Source organism: Struthio camelus, chromosome 1, assembly GCF_040807025.1.
Source record: "Struthio camelus isolate bStrCam1 chromosome 1, bStrCam1.hap1, whole genome shotgun sequence".
Classification (NCBI taxonomy): Eukaryota; Metazoa; Chordata; class Aves; order Struthioniformes; family Struthionidae; genus Struthio; species Struthio camelus.
Window position 1 is genome coordinate 140,445,073 of NC_090942.1, and position 22,385 is coordinate 140,467,457.

General features: G+C 35.9%; 1 protein-coding gene across 3 annotated transcripts in view; it reads right to left on the reverse strand.

Moving 5' to 3' along the window:
* Window positions 1–22,385, reverse strand: part of OFD1 (OFD1 centriole and centriolar satellite protein) — a 38,376-nt gene that overhangs the window by 3,796 nt on the left and 12,195 nt on the right. For all 3 annotated transcript variants that reach the window (XM_068919819.1, XM_068919810.1, XM_068919829.1), the window contains exons 11-22: window positions 21,947–22,020; window positions 21,141–21,232; window positions 20,792–20,981; window positions 19,670–19,800; window positions 19,218–19,329; window positions 17,050–17,661; window positions 11,079–11,211; window positions 8,234–8,334; window positions 4,438–4,557; window positions 3,008–3,159; window positions 1,812–1,976; window positions 1,078–1,148 (exon numbers count right to left, since the gene is read on the reverse strand). In XM_068919819.1, the coding sequence (XP_068775920.1) occupies window positions 1,078–1,148; window positions 1,812–1,976; window positions 3,008–3,159; window positions 4,438–4,557; window positions 8,234–8,334; window positions 11,079–11,211; window positions 17,050–17,661; window positions 19,218–19,329; window positions 19,670–19,800; window positions 20,792–20,981; window positions 21,141–21,232; window positions 21,947–22,020 (1,953 nt within the window). The remainder of the gene's footprint in view (window positions 1–1,077; window positions 1,149–1,811; window positions 1,977–3,007; window positions 3,160–4,437; window positions 4,558–8,233; window positions 8,335–11,078; window positions 11,212–17,049; window positions 17,662–19,217; window positions 19,330–19,669; window positions 19,801–20,791; window positions 20,982–21,140; window positions 21,233–21,946; window positions 22,021–22,385) is intronic.

The window sequence follows — 22,385 nt, forward strand, 5'->3', positions numbered from 1 at the left end:
CAACATACATACTTGTTTTAAAGAGAAAGTTAAATTCCTATGCGATTTAAGTGACTTCATATAGTCACCAGTCCTATTTGATGTCCACACAGGATTACTGTCAATGTCCCAGTTCTACTTTTTCAGTAAACTGAAGTAAGCAGCCCTTAAGAGTGAGGACTTAGGCCTGCATAAACAGAAGGCCATCTCATCTATCAAAAAGCAATACAATCTACTACTTCTACAGTACTCATCCAGTACTTCTGTTTTGTGGGAATTCTTTTCTCAGTCCAAGTTTCACAGAAACATGCTTCTTGTACTAGGATTTACATAATTTTCAGTGAAAAGAACACTATAAAGATATAATTCAGAAGCACCAGTATAGGGTCTGGTATATAAAATAGCCCTTCAAAAGGGTAGATAATACCAAAACATTGCTACTTCTGATTTGAGTATATAATTTTTTTCCTCTTCTCTATAATGTCTTGCTTATATCTATTTTCAATTCTAAATCTTCAACTGAAGTAAAAGATTTGACAGAGAAAAGTTTTTTTTTTTCCTATCAAGCAACTGAAAACCATATATCCTCATTTATTGGTTTCTAAAGATAATCACAGGAAATGCCCTAGCTAAGGTAGCTTAGCACAGGTTGCTTAAATCTCTCTGAAAAAGTGTGTACACTAGTTGATTAAAAGTCTGTGATGCTACTAATAAATCAGAGCTAGATTCAATGTTAATAACAGATTATAAGTAATCTGCAGTGCTAACAAACTTTAGTTATTACCTAGGAAGAATCCCCTGTAGTTCAGTTCACTGTGAAGGAACCGAGGTGCTGCTCAGTTGCAGATTAAAAAGTTTTAATTACTACATCTGTTCAAACAAACCACTGAACGGAGTTCCTACATCCTAATTCCATACAGTGCATTACTTTTACCTGTATGAGAATTGGGAGGGTCCTCAATTTTTCAGCATATCTGCTTTTGACTACTAGTCAATTTATTTTGCTTTATAAAAGACAAGTGTCTCTGAACCATCATTCAAACTTAACTATTTATTAATAATAAGTAACAGATGTGATTAGTAATACACCAGCCTTACCTGTCATCTTTTTCACTAGACAGAAGTCCTTCGGTAAGTGATAATTCTTCCATTTCTTCTTTTTTTGAATCCTGGTAGCCAAGAGGAAAATACACTTTTTGTAACTGGTTCTTAAGTCTAGCTTTATCAGTGACTCCAATTGCATGTGTATTTTAAGATAGCTTATTGAAAATAAAAATCCTGTGGAAGAACCAGCCTATTTGTAGGAATACAACATTGCATCAATAAAAATGAAGCGCTCAGACTTGAATAATGTCTGAACAAAAATGTGCTGCAATCCTTCAGCAAAATAGCATTCACCCATATTTGTTCGTGAAGGTAAAGTTTTCCATTTTGCCAGAATAAATTCAGTTATCAGTTAAAATCAGTTGTGTTAGGGGAACACAGACTGACCTGTGTAGACTCAGATAGATGTATTTTCATCAGGATCTCAAAATACTGTATTTGAATGCAGGCTACTAAAAATTGCAGGCAGTTAATATATTATCTTAGTAGCTAACGAAACATAGCATAGTTGGACAAAACCTTATAAAAGAAAAGGTTTTCTATCTTTTTGTTTTGAATCAACACATTTCTGTAACACAAATCCAACCATTCATCTCAGGAGGTTGTTTAATTAATCTCCTCAATGAAGAATAAAAATGAAGAGAATATTGTTTTCATTCTAAACATACTTAGCAAGAAATTAATTAGGACGACAGATTTTTGGGGGAGCCCGGTTTTAAAATAATCACCTTGTTGGCCAGTTCCTGCTCTCTGCTCTGCTGAATTATTTTCATGTATTTTTCTAAAGGATTTGGAGAAGAATCCTTTATGTTATCTTCAGCACCAGAATTACAGTTTTCAAATGTTTCCTTATCTTCTTTTCCTTCATCTGTTTTCACTGAGTCTTGGATACACTTTAGGACAACACAAAATCAAAATTAAATATTGATGATCAGCTCAAGAAAAACACTTACATGTTGTACTACATACAGGACTTCATTCAGTAAATTCAGTAAAATATGCCAGTCTACTCTAAAGAGCATCAAACTTGTTATATTCAGTTAAAGATGAACCAAGTTATTGCTTAAACTCATAACAGTGTCATTCAAGAAATCACACTCTAACCTGTCTGAATGGACTGCAATGCTGTCAGTACTTAAGTCCTGGCTTCCTCATATGGTTAAAGATCTGGGCTGAGGCAAACATTTACATGTGACTTGAAAAAGGATGAGCGGACATAGGCATGCGAGTGCCTCGAAGGGCTCAATTCACTAGCATGCAAATCTGACATGAGCATATCTGGTAAGCAGCACCAGGCTGAATCAAATTAGCCAAGGTTTAAGGGTGGGGAGAGGAGTAGGAAAGGGGAGGGAGCAACAACCAACTTTTAGAGGGGACCCAGAAGTCCAGAACACTATTTCAACATGTGCTACATGTTTCAACATGTGCTCAAGGGCGTTTAAACAAACAGGCAACAACAAAGCCTCCTTGTAACTTCTACTTCCAAAAAAAGTACCCTAAATATCCTGATACAAACTAATCAACAGGTTGACATATGCATTTTCTGGTGGTGCTGCATCAGCAGCAGTCCAGACCAGAAAGATGGCAAATTTGTAGCTTGTTGTGATAGTCTGGTGACAGCTGAGTTGTGTAAGTTCTGGCCATAAAACTGCAGTTTCCAGTTACACGAAACATTGAGTTTCTGATTATATGAAGTATGGAAGAAAAAGCATCTGCTTCCAGTGAAAAAGCTACTTGACATAAGAAATTTTAGCAAAACTCTTCAGTTAATCACACACATACATAAAAGAATTTACCTTCTACTACTTTCACCTAAAAAAAAAAAGAGTAAAACCTGTTTTTAACCAAGTAACACACATATCAATCCTAAAATATATGGCACTATAAAGCCACATTACTGCCAGAAATTAAAATACTAAATCACCGTCTCTTTGTTGAGGTTTTCTAGTTCCTTTTTCTCTCCTTCCAAAGCTTCATGTTGTTCTCTCTGTTTTCTTTCTTCTCTCTCTCTCCTTTCTTCTTCCAAACTTTTCTCATCTTTGCTTTTCTGCTGTTCAGTCTGTTTTTGATCCAGCACTACGGTGGAAAAATTATTTCACCACCCATGATTTGATTTACACTGCTCAGTAATCTACTAGAGTAGCAAACACTGAAACCCACTGTAGTAAGCATCTTGATAACAAAGTCAGTTTGTAATTAAGGTTGGGCAAAATCAAAGACATACAAGTAAGTAACAGGTTCCTGTATGGCATTAACAGGAAATGAAAAACAACTTGATATGTTGCTTATGTGTATGTATGTATATGTATGTGCATGCATGTTTGCATGCGTGTAGGTATGTGTATACACACACACCCATCCACTCCACTGTTATCTTTTATGTATTTGGTAACATTTCTTTCTACCTCTACACATTTCTGTCTTGATATATGCCTCCCTAAGAGTTACACAGTAGAGCTAAAGTAGAGGCCAGCAAGTGGAAAAATCTCTCAGCACATTACTCATTCCTATCACAGACTTTCTCTTTAAATCTGAAAACTCCTATCTACATGCACACAAGCCTCCATTGAAGTAAGCGTGGATTTAGGTGTTAAAAGATAATGTTATTGTCAGCTTACATGTATCTCTATTATCTTAAAATTCTTTCTGCTCTGTGGAATGTGGTTGGACATTATTTTTTATATTTATAAAGCACAAATACTTTAAAAGCCTTTGAAAATTATTGAAGGACATTCTGCTAATTTGACCAGTAGATTTAAAAAGCTATGCAAGTAGAACAGTATGCAGATATTAATTAGCTGGTCAAATAAAATACCGGGAATTATTAGAAGCTACAAAGCTCCTCTCTACGTAAAAATAACCATAATGCTATCCAAACCAACGAAAAAGTTGTATGAACTGCAGTGAAATCATCCTCATCTACCCAAAGAATTAAATCAGCATTGTGATAATACACTCTGCGAACTCTGATTCAAGAAAATCAAGAAAATGCAGATATGCAGCACGGACAATAACTTTTTAAACAATTTTAAGTCTTATTTCTATTAAGAGCAGAAATAATATTTAATAATTCTCCTAAGTAAGGAAAAAAAAAATCAAAATCTCTCTCCATAAGCTGGGGTGACAGGCTTAAAACGATTAAATTAAAAACAAATTTAACCAAAACAAGGGTGAAAAAGTTATCCTCATACAATAAAGCAGAAGAAAGCATTCCTTCCTCTTTATTACATAATCACCACTTTTGGAAAAAGCGTGAATGTTAAAAAACAGAACGTTAACTATTGGTGTGGGGGGGAGGGGGTTGTTGCACATTTGCCATCTAAAAAGGCTTCTGTTTCTGAGCTGAGAACTCACTGAAGTCCTGCTGTGAAGTGGCTGTTGCTGGTGTAGTAGTTGTGACATGGTTTCCATTGACAGTGTCCCCTAATGGATGCAAGACATCACTTTCACACTGCACTGGAATGTCCCCCTGATCTGGAGAAGATATTTGAACAATAGCTTCATTATTTTGTAATTACAATAGTGGGGCAAAGACAGACACAAAGTGTGGGAACGACTGAATTAGAACACAAATATAACCACTAATTGAGCATTTTCCCTCCAACCTGACCATTCCCCTGAGAATTAAGAATTATCATAGGCTGTGCTTGCTTCTTTGATTACTAAATTGTTGGTTTTGAAATTAGCTACTGGAACGCGTGTGCTACAAATGCAAAAAAGATTCATGGATGGGTATACAATAAAACATCAGAACATTTCATTTCTTTACATAACTAGATACATATTACACAAAAATAACATGTCCAAGTTTAGTTCATCCTTTTCATGCACATAAAACCTTTTTCATTTATCTGATTTCTTTATTAGGAACCTTGACTTCTCCAATGCACAGGACAGATACTGCTAACTCAGATATTCTACATTATATTTTCTTTTCCTTGTGCAATGTGGCTCTCAACTTACAAAAAACAATTACTGTATTTCCTCTGTGATCCTCATCACTACTCTACTCAACTGCGTCTTAACTATTTATTTGCAAAATATACATATAGCATGAGAAACTACTATTATCCCAATTTTATGGGAGAAAGCAAGTAAAGTGGAAAAAGTCAAATGTATCCACTAGCTCTAGGTACATCACCTGAACTATATAGGACCATTTCTCTAGGAAGTTAGCGTAATATAGCACAGACACCTTATGTTTCCCATTCTTCAAATATTATCACTGTCTCAAACATTTTTCTTTTCCACGTTGTAATAAAACTGAAGTATTTTGCATGAAGACAAATAAGACACCCAAACTAATTAGCCTCACTCTCAGAGAGGTATGAATCGCTTTAGTTAATATTTTTTTAAAGGATTTTTAAAACATCACAGAAGACTTAAGCCAAATTGTCAGACTAGAAAAGCTATGAAAAAGTTTCCAGTTTCTTTCAAAAGCAACAGGAAGTCCTACCAACTATGCCTAGCAAAGCAAATTCTACCCGTCCTATGTAAGAGCAAAACAATGGGTTATCACACTCAAAAAAAAAAAAAAAAAAATCTATTACCGTTTTTGGCTCTCTTTTTAACATTAGGTATATAAGGTTATCAACATGGAAATTATTTCCATATGAAGCATCAGTATGTTCTCAGGGTATATGTAAAGCTTAGCAGAGCAGAATCTTATGGATACCTTTACATTACTTTCAAGACAGATCTGTACAACTGGTAAGGAATAACTCATTACCAAAACTATTTAAAAATATTTTTAAGATGAGAATTAGTAACGAGAAAGGCTTTAAACAAGATCTAAAATACCTATTGTACTGATTCTTGTTTAAATATTCAAAGAAATAATACAGTAAGAATCACCTTTATATTAACCATTCAGCAAAGAAAATAAGCAGTAACTTATTCTTTGTATACCTCCCTTCTTTTATGTAAGCATGGTGAGAGACACAATTTATTCCCCTAAGATGGCCATATCAACTAATGGCCACTACTGCCAAGAGAAATTTAAGTATTTTCTTGCTGGAGCTTGCTCACATTAGGATTAAAGGGCTTTTCATATTCTCTAGTGTGGAAGAATACCATTGTTTTTATACTCTGGGTACTCCTTCTTCTCTCGTTCCTTCACTGCATCTTATACTACAGATACTTTTTCTATTTTCCACGCTTCCTCCCAGCTAAATCTTCCTAGGGCACCCTCTCCTCTTTTTAACCATTCTGATTTTCCTCTAGACATACTGAGGTTGTCTTTTGATGCAATCTGACCCAATTCAAGTATGTTATTTTAGAAAACAATAACATATGCAAACTCTTAAAATTACTCTTTTGACCGCCACATGTCACTAAATGTGGCAAGCTATTTGGGCACAGCACCTACTCAGGCCTAATTACTAAGAAAAGGTCAATCTAGTCTCACATCGATAAAATAAAAACAACATGAAATATGGAATATGTTCCTAAAAGTCTCTAATATAAAATTGAACAAAAGAATCAAATCTAATCAAAATATGAGATGAGTAGAAACCATTAGTGGCTACCGACTCAGTTCACATTAAAAGCTTGTAAGCATTTAAAGCTTGTAGAAGGAAAATGAAATTAGATAAATTAAAAACAACCAGTATACTGAGTAAAACCTCAGAGAGAGATGCACAGATAAGTCATTTCCTTCTTCTAGTTATCACTAAACATCGTCAGCACATTTCCTATGTAAACAAACAGGTTTTTAGGGCTTTTGTTAATTGACTGCACAATTCAGGGGAGTGAACCTATGAAATATGACCTAACCAAAACCAAAAGAATGACCAGTCTTGGACCCAGAAAAACACTCATCAGTTGGGAATAATATTTTCCTTGAAATCAGTGGTTCTGCTTCTCCCATACGATAATTATCATCTGTCAACTGTAAATTTAATTATAACACCCAATCACGTATCTTTATCAGTCTCAAGACTTTACAGACCTAACAAGATTTGGAAAAGAGAAATGCACTGTTCACATCCTTTTCATTAACAATTTCACTTACTTAAAACCCACAGTTTCATGGTAAATAAGGGTGCTTAAGCCTAACGTTTATATGCCCCTCATATGCTGAAAAACTAGGAAATAGTCAGTAACTGTGCTTCTATTTCTCTCTCCATAGGTAAGTGTCTATAAAGTACATTAACTTTTACTAGTTCCTTTCTAACTTTCTAAAACTGACCATGCAGGCTTAACTCCAACATGTAAAGGTGAAGGAAACATTTTTATAGTACTCAGCATAAAACACTACATAACGACAACATTCTTTCTGCAATCAATGTGTAGCAGAAAAGTAAATACATAAAATGCTCATCTCAGAGGAAAAAAGCTAGGATTAAATTCACGTTTCAGCAACTTCACCGTATGTTCCAAAACCACTCAGAGATACTGATCACTGCCATTGTAATTTCAAGTGTTTTTCATTCATTTACAGACACTTCTGAAGCAATTTCTAATACATAATACTATTTAAGCCTCTGTGACTGAAGGGGGAAAAAAAAAAACAATAATGGTAGATGTAATGGCCGCAGAAACTCATCTTCAGAATTATACTTAGTAATACTGTTCCAATATTGGTCCATGATGAACACTCCTTGGAGTTTTGCTTTACGCAATAAATACAATAGGACCTCCTCAAGTTAATTCATACACTTACACACTTTGCTTTTTAAATATACATATATTTTTTCTATACAGTTTTAAAACATTCTGAAACAAGTCTCAGACCTAATGCAATACTCAGAACAAGATTATATAAAGTTTTGAACAGAAAGCATAAACCCAAATTTCAGAACCAACTGGATTTTAATATCTACTTACTAATACGTAACTTAGCCCTCTACAGATGCAAATATGAAGAAAATTAGTCCCTAATCACCTGCCTCATTTGTTCTTATTTGCAGAATCAGAATTTTCCTCTCCACCTATAGTCTCAAATTACCACATGAACTGTCTTGCAATTGTTATGCCCTTAACGTGTTAAACACTTTTTTTTTCCCCCCTATAAATTAGCATTTTAAGTCTATCCACTAATAGTCTCTGATAATCCTAGGGCAAAATAAGTCCATCAGAAGGAAAAAAGTATGATGTGTTACTCTCCCAATTTATTGGAATAACTGTCTAAATATACTCTAAAACTTACATTCAAGGGAAGAAACCTGTTCTTCAAGGTCCTCATATATTAGTTTCTCTGGTTTGAGGATATCACTAAAATCTTGTTTGTCTGTTGGTTGATTATGAAGTCTGAAAGAAGAAGGAAGAACACAAAGAATTTAGTAAATATAATTGCTAAGCTTTTAAGCAAGTAATGATTTGAGATTTAAATACAAGGATTACTCACATGCTTAGCAACAGACTAAATCAAATGTAAAAACATACAAGAAAAATGACATACTGTTCTGACATTAAGGTATTTGGATACAGTTCTCCAACTTTCACCAAACGTCATCTCCATCTCTTTGATAAGACTTCTCCCCTGCAGCCTTTCCTCAAGGCCCACATATAACTGAGATAAATGCATTACATTAAATAAGATACATTCTGAAAATGTGCAAAGAGGAATTTAAAAAAAAAAAAAAAAAGGAGAAAGACAACAAAGCGTGACAAACAGTGGACTGAAATTAAGAAATTTGCCTTTTGAGGCAATGTTTTGCTTTGACATCATGTTAACAGATGCGTTAAGAAATATATTGGGATTAGATGTCTGGCAAAACACATATGCAGGGATGAAAATCTGAGTTCTACGAAAAATGGGGTTAGTGCCCTCATTTTAATTCCCTGTTTATTTAATCAGATGAATAACATGAAAGAACAATAACTCCCACATGCCCTAGCTACTAAACTCAACCAGAACAGCAGAAGTAGTACAGTCACTAATGAAATTCAGCAGCAGCACTTTATAAAGGAGCTTACTTCACACCAGCTGTTGCTTTTTATCATTGCATAAATACATTTGTGCTTACAATTTCTAAGGAATTCAGGTCTTCAGTGCATTGGAAGGGGATAACAAACAAACCACCACCATCAACACACAGAGACATGTTCAATAAAAACAGTAAGTCTGGGTAAAAACACAAATAAATCCATCTTTTGAGAGGGATGGTTCAGTAACATCACTGGGGAAAAAAAATATACTGTAAAGTGAATAAAAGGGAATAAGTGGAACTTCAAGTTTTTGAAAGCCTACTTCATGTTTTTAGTCTCTCCTTCATAGAAACAGTTAGTTATTAAATAATTCTTAAGCATTTCAAGCATAAGCATGGCACTTTCTTCAGTACTGTATCCTGCAACACTGCTAGACAGGCACTCAATTCAGTGCTTCAGATTTAGTAAGCAGAAGGAGAGGTGTGCCTCACTGAGGCAATTAAACACCTACACTTTTTAAAATAATTTTCAAGGTGCTTTTTGTCAAAATTGACCACCAAAACCTGGGTTATATCTAACAGCAATATTCCATAAAACAGTACTGGTGTGCCAATCAACACCAAATGACTGAATTTTACAAGTTATTCCTAAAATGTCCATTAAAGAATAAAAAAAAAAACCCTCCAACAACCATCATCTGTATTTTGTAAAGTTAAAAAGTAATCCTAGACATTAAAACTGGTAGCAACCCTCACAGTTGTTTTGTTCAGCCTTGAACATAAAAGGAATGGTTTAGATAGCAATCTGCCTTATAACTCTAGTCTTCCTGAATTTATTAGCTCTCTTCATACCCACTCATATCTCAAAATAAAAATAAACAGAGATTTCCTGTAGTCAAAGAAGTAATTGTTCTTCCCCATTAACAGAGGTCTAACTTGTAATGGCGTACCAGAGCTACAGCATCATATTTTCTTTTGTTTTATTTCTAAGTAAGTTCCCATTGCCACTTACAATCTACAGATCATAAACTAATCCCATACACATTAAAGATGTGGCGTTTGCCTAATAGTGAGGCTAAATATCTGGAAAAGCCAACACATGCATTTCTCAAACATGTAGAGAAATAAAGTATTTTATGTAACAGAAAACAGTCCGAGGCATAACAGAATCAAAAATATCTGACAAAGGAGTATTTTCCCTTGAAGAAAGTATTGAGAAAGCAGCAAGGTCAAGAAAGTTAGTGAGACTTCATGACCTTGTGTTGTCAAGAGGAACCCAAGAGAGCAACTACAACCTATAGCCGTCTGCTCAAACTCTGGCCTACTCTCTGCAACACAACTTCTTCATACTGTTTACTCTCCAGGCAGTGTATCTCCTTTTGTAAAATGTGGGCTCTGTAAGGTCTCTCAAAAGTAGTACAATCCCCTCACAGTATTATAGCATTTTCGCCATATAATGTTCATGCACAGGTAACATTCAACCTTCAGCTGGTATGGTCTGTCACAGGAACACAGGAAGTCTGAGGCATGCTGTAGGAAGCGTGAAAGAGCAGTGGAAGAAGAGACTGGCTCCTATAGGGAGGCACCAAGCAAAGTCAGAACAAATCTCGCAGTCCCTAGATATTCCAGTATGCTCTTTTCAAGGCTTAGGACATAAAAGCTCTCCAAGCTCTAACTATAAAAAGATCCTCTCTACATTAGATGTGTATTAAGGACTGGTTCACACCAGAACAAGATAGGTCTATGAACGCCTATGAGAGCTGCCTCAGGACAAATCATTTTTCTTTAGTCATCAAATCTGGAATGATGGGTGGTCGGTAGGACCTATGTCAAATGTCTTTTATTAGGGAAGCAAAATTATAAATGAAGTAATCATGCTTTTTCTAAAGATATCTATTAAGGGTTCTCATTCTTGGGAACACTAACCTCCTCTTGAGGCATGATCTTCAAGAATGGAAATCCTGAAGCACCTTCAGAAAAGTTCTGACTCATAAAATCTACAGCTTACTTGAATTGTAAATACAGCTATCACCAATGTGTCATGAACAAGTAGACACTTTTTGTGTGTGTGTTTTTTTTTTTTTTTTAAGGAGGTTATACATTTTGTTTTGTAAAACACATTACCTGATTTTCTCTCCATGACTGGATGGTGAGGAAGGAACGGACTCAGAAGATGAAAGGTGGCGTGGTTTTGAAATAGGAGAAAGCACCTGGTCAACACTTTGCTGGGAAGAGGCAAGGAACGAGCCACTGATATCTGCAGAACAAAACACCCAGCAATTTGTATTAATCAGTTCTTTCTACTAAGATTTCTCAGATAAAACATCCATGATTGGACTGTGCAAACACCACCACTACAGTGCAACTAGCATCCAAAGCCACAAGGATTTACATGGACTTTCCTGTACCAGGTACCTTCACCTCTTCAGAGCTGGGTTAGGACCTGACATGAAAACAGAGAAAATTTCCTCAAATGTCAGAGATCTGAAAAACAGAGTTCAGCAGTTGAAGTCTGCTGGTGATGCATAAAGTATTTGGAAAAAAAAAAATAGAATGCAGGAAGTTTTTATTTTTATCTTTGTAATTGTTTTTAAGCAAAATGCCTGTAAACAATTGTCAGCTGCAGAACTACCAGTCTTTTTTTCCCTATTATTTCCCAACAAATTCTGCTTCATAAGCCTTCATAAAGCTTATCAGCTTCAGCTCCCCACAATATCTCTCCATGTCCCACACAAAATTGCCTCTCCTCAAAATCTAAGAATCTCTCCCATGCTGGGCATTAGAGGAAGCAGTTACTGAGCCTGACTTCAAGCTAGGGATGCTGTTACTAGCCAGCAAAAAATAATGCCTGGAGTCTCACACAAGTCATCCTTCATTAGGAAATTTAATCTGGAGATATCAGTTTCTACAGATTTGTGAAAACGGGTGGCTAAGCAAAGAAGAAAGTCCTTGAAGACTTTATCCCCTTCGTTAGAGTTGTAAAGGTGTCAGGGAAGGATAACAGACACAATATGACCAGAGCAGCCTTGGGTTCCCTAAGATAGCCAGGTTTAAAACAAACAAACAAAAAAAACCACCTTGCATTAAAAAGGTTTTAATCAAAATTGCAAAGTCCAGCACTTCAGTTACATTTTGCTTCACAATCTTAATTTTCCTTTCCTGTGCAGCTGCACAAGTGTTTCATTACTTGATTGCACATTTTCTTTTCCCCAGAAAATTCAGTATCACTCAGCAAGCAGGTACTAACATTCTTCTCCTCTTTTTTACTGCAGTCTATTCAAATACAGCTATAGCAATAGAGCAAAAGTCAGTATTAACACTTCCCTACTTGAAGTTCTTTCAGATGTCTGTATAAAAGTGCACCATTCATAGTCCACTTCACAAACCAGAAGTCAGGGTGCTTTAGATCGGGGGTTGCCCCTGTAGTTTTATTTCCACAATGCCCATCCCACACACCAAGAGAATAGTCAGAACAACTTACAGGTCATTTGTTCTTCATAATCAACAAACTCTGAGTCAAAAAAGCAAAGACAAAAAGGACTGGAACATAAGTAGAAAATACACCTTAAAGAACTTCAGTTATCAACAGACATGACAATTTTTTTTTCTTCTTTGAGGTCTTGCGTACATACGTGTAATTCAGGAGCCCTCCAAGCAGTATATAATTCAAAAGAGGAAGAACTCTAAGTCTAATGAAATAGAGTGCAGTATAATCCAGACAAACTGGCTGTCTGAGAAAGATATCCACGTAAGAGGCTAATAATGCTTAACAAAAATAACACTGCCGTGGACAGCCTCTATACCCCTACAGCATACAGGAACACGCCCTAAGGAAGCCGAGCACTCACGGTATGTGACCTAGCAGTTGCATCATATTCATACATCAGCAGCGTGTTAATGCTGGGAACCCTCAGCCCAAGCACGTCTAACCTGTTATAAAACGAAGAAGCAAATTTTCACAGGTAGAACAAATAAACCAAAAATGAAACCAAACCAAAACACCTACGCATGGTACTTACGGCATGAACTTACTCAGCCTAACACGTACTGCAATGTAGGACACATGTGGCACATCAGCCACCTCCTATAATGCTCTAGCACAACCTACTACTATTTAGAAATTATCTGGAATTTGACTTACTGATCTTCTAATAAAAGACAAATAGGTACAGTCAGTGGCTCACAGCATGCTGCCTGCAAGACTTGCTTACCGTGCTTTTTCTCACCAGGAGCAGAAGTTGGTTAATTAGAAGGAATTCTGATGCTGTCCGACCCATGCCCCCTACTACTTTATCGGTATCGTTGCCCAGGAGCCACCAGAGACTGGAGACTGGTAGACAGTAAACAAGAGCACAGAAAAAGGATCCTTTCCTACTTTTAGTTACTCTGACAAGAAATGAGCTTACTCCTTCCCAACAGAAAGACAAAGCCTGAAAGGCACTGAATGTGCATGGGCTTGGGAAGGAAAGCAGTCAAATATATGAGCTAATTTAAAGGATGAGAGAAAACCACATACCCTTCGACGGACAAATTATATAATAAAACAGCTGCTGGATCTGTCAATTACAAGTGCTACAGAAGGACCAACTACTTCCTTTCACCCTTCCAAGATAGCTGCTGATAACTGAGCTGGAATTTATTCTTACACATGAATTGACTCCAGTACAGCTCATTTAAAGGAAAAGCAAATCTCTCAAACTCGCATACAGGGCATTTTTTATCTCTTGACTTTTATTCTGAGCTCTTCAGACTGATATCTTCAACCATTCTGGAAAACTCCAGAATGACTCACGGTTTTCTAGCAAAAACACAGTTAGTGCTTCAGCCACCTCTTGGCAAAAAGGATAACATATATACCAATATAAAAGCACTCTGTATGGGAAGACTCTTGAAGCTTCTTGCTGTTACAGAGATATCAAAGGGGAAGCAATCTAATTCTTGGAAGCACATAAATCACTGCATAGCATGTTAGCACTGAAGCTACAGCACTTATGGCAGTAGTGGCAAGTACCGTTTCGGTACAGAAGTGGTTGCTGCTGAATGACGTACTCTGTTCTGTGTTACGAGAAACGAGGTGTGGGAGAAACTGAGGATTTATGAACCTGTTCCAGCAGAAGTCCCAATAAATGAGCTAGTCATTATCTGTTCTTCACACTTACCCTTATTCATATATCCTTTGCTCTACTTTTTGTACTTCTTGATGTTTAGAAGCTACCGGAATAGCTGTATTGGTCTACCATCACAATTTTCACCTCTCTAATTCAGCTAGTTTGTTGTTCAAACTGCCAAATCACCTGCAATCCTCCTTTGTCTTTGAACATCCTCCCTAGGAACCGTCACCCGTTTCTTTAGCTTCTTCAAAGTTGCTTTCTTCCAAACCCATTGTTCTATTGTTCTATTTCTTCTACTTGGATCTGTAAATTCCACCATTTTGTTACCACTTGCATTTTCTGATCATCAATTCATTCTTTCCTATTAATCAGAATTTCACCTAAAATTCCTACTTCTCTACAAAATTTCCCCACTTTCTTAAACAAAAAGCTATTTCTAAACACATTCCAAGAACTTAAATATGTCTGTCCCACTGTAGCACTTTACCAGATAAACACTAATAATTACAGGAAGTCAAAAGAAAACACAGATCCATTCCTCAATGATAAAAGAAAAAAAAAATTGCTGATAAAAGATAGTAATAGTCACTCTTTTGCTTCAGCGTTCACATTAATATGCACTACATACTTGATGCTATAAATTCTATGAAGTAGATGAGCAATCAAAAAATATATTAAAAAAAATAGTAAGAATAGTTAAAGATATTTAGGTGAGTTAGAAGCTTCCAAAGTGTCAAGACCTGGTGAAATTTACCTGAAAGCATGTAGGAACGTACTGTTTTGAAAACTCTCAGAGGTGGTCCTGAATATTTGGAAAATAGTAAACGATTCACTTTTTTGAAATAGATAACCTGGTGCTTCCCAGGTTATCTTAAACAAGACTAAGCTTTTATAGAGGCTAACAGAACAACTGCCAAGGGTTTACCAAAAACAAATGTTAAAATTTACTTAACAACTTCAACAGAGTAAACTTTCTAAACGATAAAGGGAAGTGGCAGATATAGCATTTGTATTTTGATAGACCTTGACACAGTCACTCACAATATTCTCATGAGCAAGGAAGAAAAATGTCATCGTGATTAAATCACCATAAAATGAGGGCAAAAGTGACTGGAAAAAAAAGTAACTTGTGAATTTGAAGTATTAAATGAAACAAACACGATATAATTAAATAAAATAACAAGAGGAATGTACTGGACTTAGGAAGAAGAAATCAAATTTACAAAATGCCTGTGTAAGTGGAAAAGGACTTTTCCAGAGCAGTAATCAACTCTGTTCACCTTGAAACCATAACATCTACCTGTAACTGTTTCACACACAAGAGGTATCTTGCAATTTCTGTAATACCAAAGCCAGGTAATGCCCTCCTTTGTTAACAACTCTTGTTCCCCTCCAGAACCAGGTCAGTCTTGTGCACTAAACAAAGAAATGATGCTACGGAACAATAACCCAGCTATTGTGCAACTAGCGCAACTTACAAAGGAGGGCAGGATTGTTAAGCTAAGCATAGCATTTTGACATCTCTTAATTTCACAACACAACCTTACTTTTACTGTAATGAAAGATTTTTTGTGTGCAGGATTATAAGAATAGCCTGTAAGTAATTTATACAAAAGCTGACTGCAAATATAAAAATACAGTGAAAATTTAAAACCAAAAAGAGAGCTCTACAAGCTCTAGTTTCAGTAACAGAATGTGGTATTCTACATGTAGAAACACAAACCACCACAAAAGACCAGACTCTAGACTGCTTCTAGCAAGATCCATTATTAAACATTTGGAACAGATAAATTTAAAAATAAGAATAGAGTGACATTCTACCTCTAGCACCCCACTCTACCCCAACTTTCAGCAATCCATAATTTTTTGGGTCCTCCTGACATGGAAGTCTTATTCCTGCATTTATACTTGTTGCCACAGGACCAATACCTTCTACAGTTTATGTAAAAAAAGTACTTCTTTCTGTTTCTTTTAAATGTCACAGGATGTCCCCAAGTTTCTGCAGTCTGTGAAGCAGTGATTAATCAGTCCCTCTTGGTCTTTTCCACATCATTCATGGCTCTCTAGACTTCCCACTGCCCACCTCAACCAACTCTTCTACAAGCTGAACTGCCCTTCTTCTATTTAACCTTTCTTTATACAGAAGCTGATTCTCATTATCCTTGTTACCATAGCTTTTTCTCATTCTACTAAATCAATTTGGAGATAGGGTGACAAGAAGTACACGATTCAAAAAACAAGTGTACTATAGATTTGAAATAGCATAGGGTTTTCCTTTTATTTTCAATTTCCTATTTTGTTTTTTTTTTCTGACTATTGCCACTTCTGAAAAATATTTTTAAAATAAGTATTAAGCGTTGTGAAAGTAATAGCAAATTACATCATTCCAATAATGACTAGACCCTTTTTTTAAAAAAAAGGCAACCTCTACATTTCTGTACCTCACCATTGCTCAATAATATTTGATAAAGACGTCACAGCAAAATGTACAAACAAAAGCAAATATAGACCTTTGAGACTGGAAACCTGAATTTAACAGAAGCCAGATGAAGCAGTAATCTTCTGCTGTGCACATGTAACTACAGCAGTAAAGGAAAAGATGAGAATACAGATAGACAGCTGTTAAAGCTAGGAAGTCATAATTCATGTCTCTAAGTAGTTAGGCTTAATAATAACTTTTGAATGAAACTCTGCAGGTCATAAGACTACAACTGCAGTGAGTTACATAGCATAGTCTTATCTTTAAAACTACCTGAACTAAGTGCAGTATGTTTAGCCTCCCTCAATGGCAACTTCTTCAGTGCTTGTTTTCATGAAGAACTGATATGCCATTCAGTTAGCAAACTTTGCCTCTAACCTTCTCCTGCCCCTTAGCAAACAATAAACGAGTAAAAGATTAACACTGTTAGATCTTCCTCTTCCAATCATGGAACAGGAACGATAAATAAAATGCCAATACCACACCACATTAACAAGCGGCTTACCATCTGAAAGTTTCTTTTTATTGAGATCTCTTTCCATTTTGGAAACAGGAGTGGAAGAAAGGCGTCTTGAGGAAGATGCTCTTTGTTGTGGTGGTGTGAGAGGATTTTTTAAGATATCAACCTGCCCAACTCTTCCAACATATTTTGGGCCTCTTGGACTGCTCAGAGGGGAATGCTGGGAGCTAGGATTGTCTTCTAGAGGTTCATGCTGCGTAGCCAAGGGGGCTCTGCTAATAGCACGCGGTAGAAGTAAAGGGGACTGCTTCTTTCTTGATGTTCTGCTTGCAGCCGCATCTTGGATCACTCTATTTTGGTATTTTTTGTAGGCTTCTTCCAAGTACTCTGCCTCTTTTTCTAGTTCTTTTATTCTAGCCCTAGCCTGAGCCACACATTCCAGGTCAGAATCTGGAGAAGCACTGCGTGTCTGCAGCTGCTGATGATAACCAGCTCTTGCAACAGCATTTGCCTTGATGACATCATTCATAAACTGAGTCTTCAAGAATGCGCTATCCACATAAATATCTGGAGGTACAATTCTGTCATCAGTGAAGTCAATGACAGAGCGATCAACAAGTGAAGGCTTTGGATTCCGATACACTTCATTTTCTAGAACTACATTACCAAGAATGCAAGAGAGGGAGGGAGGGAGAGAGGGAGGGAGGGGGGCGAGAGAGACTCAGAATTAAACAGAAAAATTAAAATGTAAATGCATTTAAATTCCAATTTAACCAAAATGATTTTAACATGAAGCTAATTTCAAGCCTAGCAATTTAATGTATTCATTTAAATACATATTTATGTGGCTGCATAAGTGCAAATTATGACTGATATTAATCATTATTTAATACATCCTCTTTCTCTTCAGGTAAAACTCTACCTGAAGTATACATTCTCACTAAACATTTCTACAAAGTATGATTCCTTAAATTGTGCTTTCTTAAGTTACAATTAAAAAATAGGAAAGTTTCACCCCTTTGGATTCAGTATATCCACTCATGCTGTTAAAGTGTGAGGGACTCAGAGCAGACCAGAAGTCTTAATAGACTGATCACATTTAGATCTAAAAGAAATTCAGAACAAGCAACGTTGCACATACAGTATGGGGTTTAAAAGAAAAGTATTCCTCAAAAATTGTTAGTTAAATTGAATGTTACTGTTCTGAGGCTGTCTGCCTCCTGGTTTGCTCTTGCATGTTTCAGTAAGCCCAGAATCTACAGGGCGATATCTTTCTCCACAGAAAGTACTACCTTTCTTGTATTCTACATAAACGTTTGTTTGATGACAACATCCTTAACTCTGATGCAAAACAAAAGCTCATACAGTACTTGCTCATTTAATTAAAGTAGACACCAATTATTTTCGAAAAATGTATTTACTACATGGACATTGATCAAATTCCAATTACATATAGTACCTACAGTTGTACTATATATGAAAATGTATGTATTGGCCTAGTGAATAATATTAAGTATTGCATATACTGAACTATGTGCAATACATACTGTATGTAATGTATACTTTACCTGTTTCGGTATCTGTTGTGTATATCCACTGCAAAATCCAACTACATATTTTTAATCAAATTTATGTACCAAAACTTGAATTCATCTTACTTGATTCTAGAAATCTGACAGATAGGCATCTTTAGAACTACATGTCTTAGACAGACTGAATCGCTTTATGCAAATGCTTCTCTTCCTAATGCCTAATACCTATATAAGGTGCTTAAGCTAATAGTCTTGACTACAATTGTCAAATTGTTTAAATTTGATACACATGATACAATTTCAAATCGATTATCCTTATTATGAACATTAAAGAATGAAAAAGCATTAAAACACAATACGGCCACTTGAAAAAGGTGATTTATGTTATCACGAAACATTAATGTCTTTATCCTGAGGAATAACATAAACAATAAAAAATGATAGCATTTAGGTATTTTCTTTTCTCCCTTTTGTCTCCTCTTTAGTTTTCTGTAAGGGAAGGAAGTTGTAGTCAGCTTGCATTTTAAATTGAGTTTTTAAACAGATTGATTTTAAACGTGAAATCTACGCACTGACAATAAATTAGTTCCACATAACCAAAGATCTTTCTAAGCCTCTGGAAATTCTTGTTAGTTTGATAAAAGAGCTTTATAAAGGACTTCTTTTGTATGAGATACAAACCTGCCTGTGTTTGTTTCAACTGCAGTTTCAGTTCTTCAACCTGTATGTTTAACTTTCTGATAGTAGCTTCAGAGTCCAACAGCTGGGTCTTTAACTGGGCACAACGCTCAACCTAGATGAGATTGGGGGAGGGAAAGGGAAGGGGTAGAGACACATAATTCAAATAAATAGAAATATCCTGACCTGCTAGATGGTTGTTTCTTTCAAAGTGTTTTTCAGGTCCAGTCAAAACACACACACATAATAAACCACTGAAACTCACTACCAACAATTTAAAGGATGGAAAAGATTCATTTTGGCTTTTTTTTTTTTTTTTTTAAAGTTGTTTACATTAAAATAAGTAGAGTTCAAAGCATTCCAGTAACATTCAGAATGACATGCGCACGAGGGTAAACGTTATCAAGATGACAGGAACAAGTATCAAACTATTCAGATTGGAAAGAGAAATTTACCTCACTTTGTAGCTGCTTTTCCAAAAACTGCTTGTGACTTTCAAATTCATCCTGTTCCAGCTTTCTAGAGTGTTCCGTTCTTCTCAACTCTGCTTGGCAGGCCAGGAGCTCTGCTGAGGGCAGAGCAAGTTCTTTCAAAAAAGAGAAACATAATATATTTAGCAATATGAGTGTTCCTTTTTTTTTTTTTTTTTTTTTTTTAAATATAATACCCCTTTAAAACTTAAAACTGATTTGTTTTTGAGACCATAACAAGTCTTCCACATTTAAATTTCATTTAAATACAGTATTTAGGAGGGATTTTTCTTTGGCTTTTACAAAGGACTGAAATTGTTGTTGGTGTAGTCACGTAAAAACTACACCAGGATTTTCTTATTCTGAAAAGAAAATATGTATTCCTACCTTACCAAACTGCATGCACATCTCTACTCTGCCATAATCTCAGATGCACATTTTATAACTGTAGCCATGCAAGTCCTTAGAAAAACGCAAAGCTCTTCTTACCTTTACTAACCATATACTACTGCTGTGAATGGAAATAGTGTACTGGTTTTTTCAGAAGGTGAAAGGGATACTCAGTATTATTATTATTATAGCTATCTCTTATTTCAGAATTTGTATCACACAGTTGTATTTAAGAAAATAAATATTTAATATCAAGGATTTTCTAAATTAAACAAAGGTTTTACCATTATTTAAAGATGCTTTTCAAAAGACTAAGAAAGGAAGCAGAGAAGGATTATATAGTTCACCTAAATTCAGGAAAATGTTGCAACCTATCTGAAAACTGAAATCAGATATGAAGCTTTGCAATTCCATAAATAAGAGCAGCGTTAATCAATCATCAGAGATAAACTACATTAAAAATTTAAGGGAGAAAAAAAAAAAATCGATCTGAGAGAAAAAAAAAGAAACACAGCCAGCACAAAACCAAGTTGTCAAAGCTTCGGATTTTTTTTTTTTTAAAGGATATTTGTTTCTTTTTTCACAAACATAAATTGAGGTTTAGAGTGAACTACTACTAAACATAATAAAAGTAAGTTATTTTAATGAAAATTTATTTCTAAACAAGTACCAGAAGAAAAGCCTAAAAAAGAAAATTACAAAATCATTCACACTGACTGTCTCGGAGATGCTGGTTGTCACTGCGGGCCTCCTCCAGCTGTTGCCTAAGTATTTTATTCTGCACTTGGAGCTCCAATTTCTCCTCCTTTAACAAAGGATAGTCTGAGACCTCTTTCAGTTTTTCTGTCAACAACTGATTCTGTTTATTTACCAGCAGAACCTGGGCCTTCACTGATTCCAAATCCAGCTGCAGATAAAGAACAGTTCAGAAGCTTATGAAGATGTTTCCCCAAAAAACCCAATTTGTATTAGTTAACAATGACTTATTTCATGTTTTCTTTTTTGAAATTACAGCTCCAACACACCAGTTAGAATAAAGCTCTTCTAAATTCATGTTTATGACTACCTCAAGCTCTTTGGTACGTGAGATAGCTTGCTTCAGTTCCTCCTTTTTTGAATTAACAGCAATGGCTTCTTCATGCAAAAGAAGAGCCTTCTCTGTAAGGAAAATTCCTAATGTTAGACTAAAATTTGTAGAGTGTTGCTTTCAAAAACTATTATCAGCAAAAAACAGTCGAGGTTTCTAAGCCAAACATTCATTTTAATTCAAGACTTAAATGATTTTATGTTGTATATATATACACCCATAAACATATTCCTTCAAAATTAAGTAAATCACTGTCTGCATATGTATATATATGAATACACACACTCCACTATAATTAAATCATAAATTTACATGCACATGATACATAATTTTTCCACATGACCCTGACTTAAAAGTCTAAAATATGTTATCTGTCCCAGCTGTCTTTCCTCAAGCTTCAGTAAATCATCTTGTGCACGGTAAATGTAGCAACTGGCAAACTTTCAAGGATACAGTACCAGACTACATCAGACTTCAATTAGAGAACTAGCTGGTAGAACTTCAGAAGGAGCTGGAAAACCCTCTGAAGAAGGAGGACGCTTTGCAGCCTCCACATGAAGTAACAGCTCATAGTTCCCACTGTATTCTGAACTGCGAGGAGCTGCTGATCTGTCCCTGGATCCTGCTATATGCCTTTCAGTATCTGCTTTGGCATTCTCTTTGTTACTTGCACTGAACTGTCACCGTTACTGAACTTTGGCTTAATAATGATAGTATTTTGAGGCCTCTTAGTAAAAGCTCTAGAGATAAACAACAGCAACTTTATTTATCTCAGAGATGGTTACCTTTATTCTTTTTCTCATCTTCAGTAACTTTGCTGGTTCTGGCTATGTATTCTTCCTTCAACTCAAGCTGATATCTGGAAGTAAAAACAGTTATGTATTCCCAAAGCACAAGCGGGGGGGGGGAGGGGGGGATGGGAAATTCCAAACTTTCCCAGACTAAACTAAAACCACAGAATTATTTGTTGATGAAATTAGTTCTCACAAAAATCACAGAAATGTTGGTTGGAAAGGGCCTCCAAGGGTCACCTGGTGCAATCACCTGCTCCAAGCAGGACTACACCAGCAGCAGCTCAGGTCAGCCACGGCTTTTTCTAGCGAAGTCTTGAAAATCTCCAAAGGTGCACATTCCACAGTCACCCTGGGTAACCTGTGCACCATCTCATTAGTAAATTTTTTCCCCCCAAGGTCCAACCTGAATTTCCCAAGCCACAACTGATGG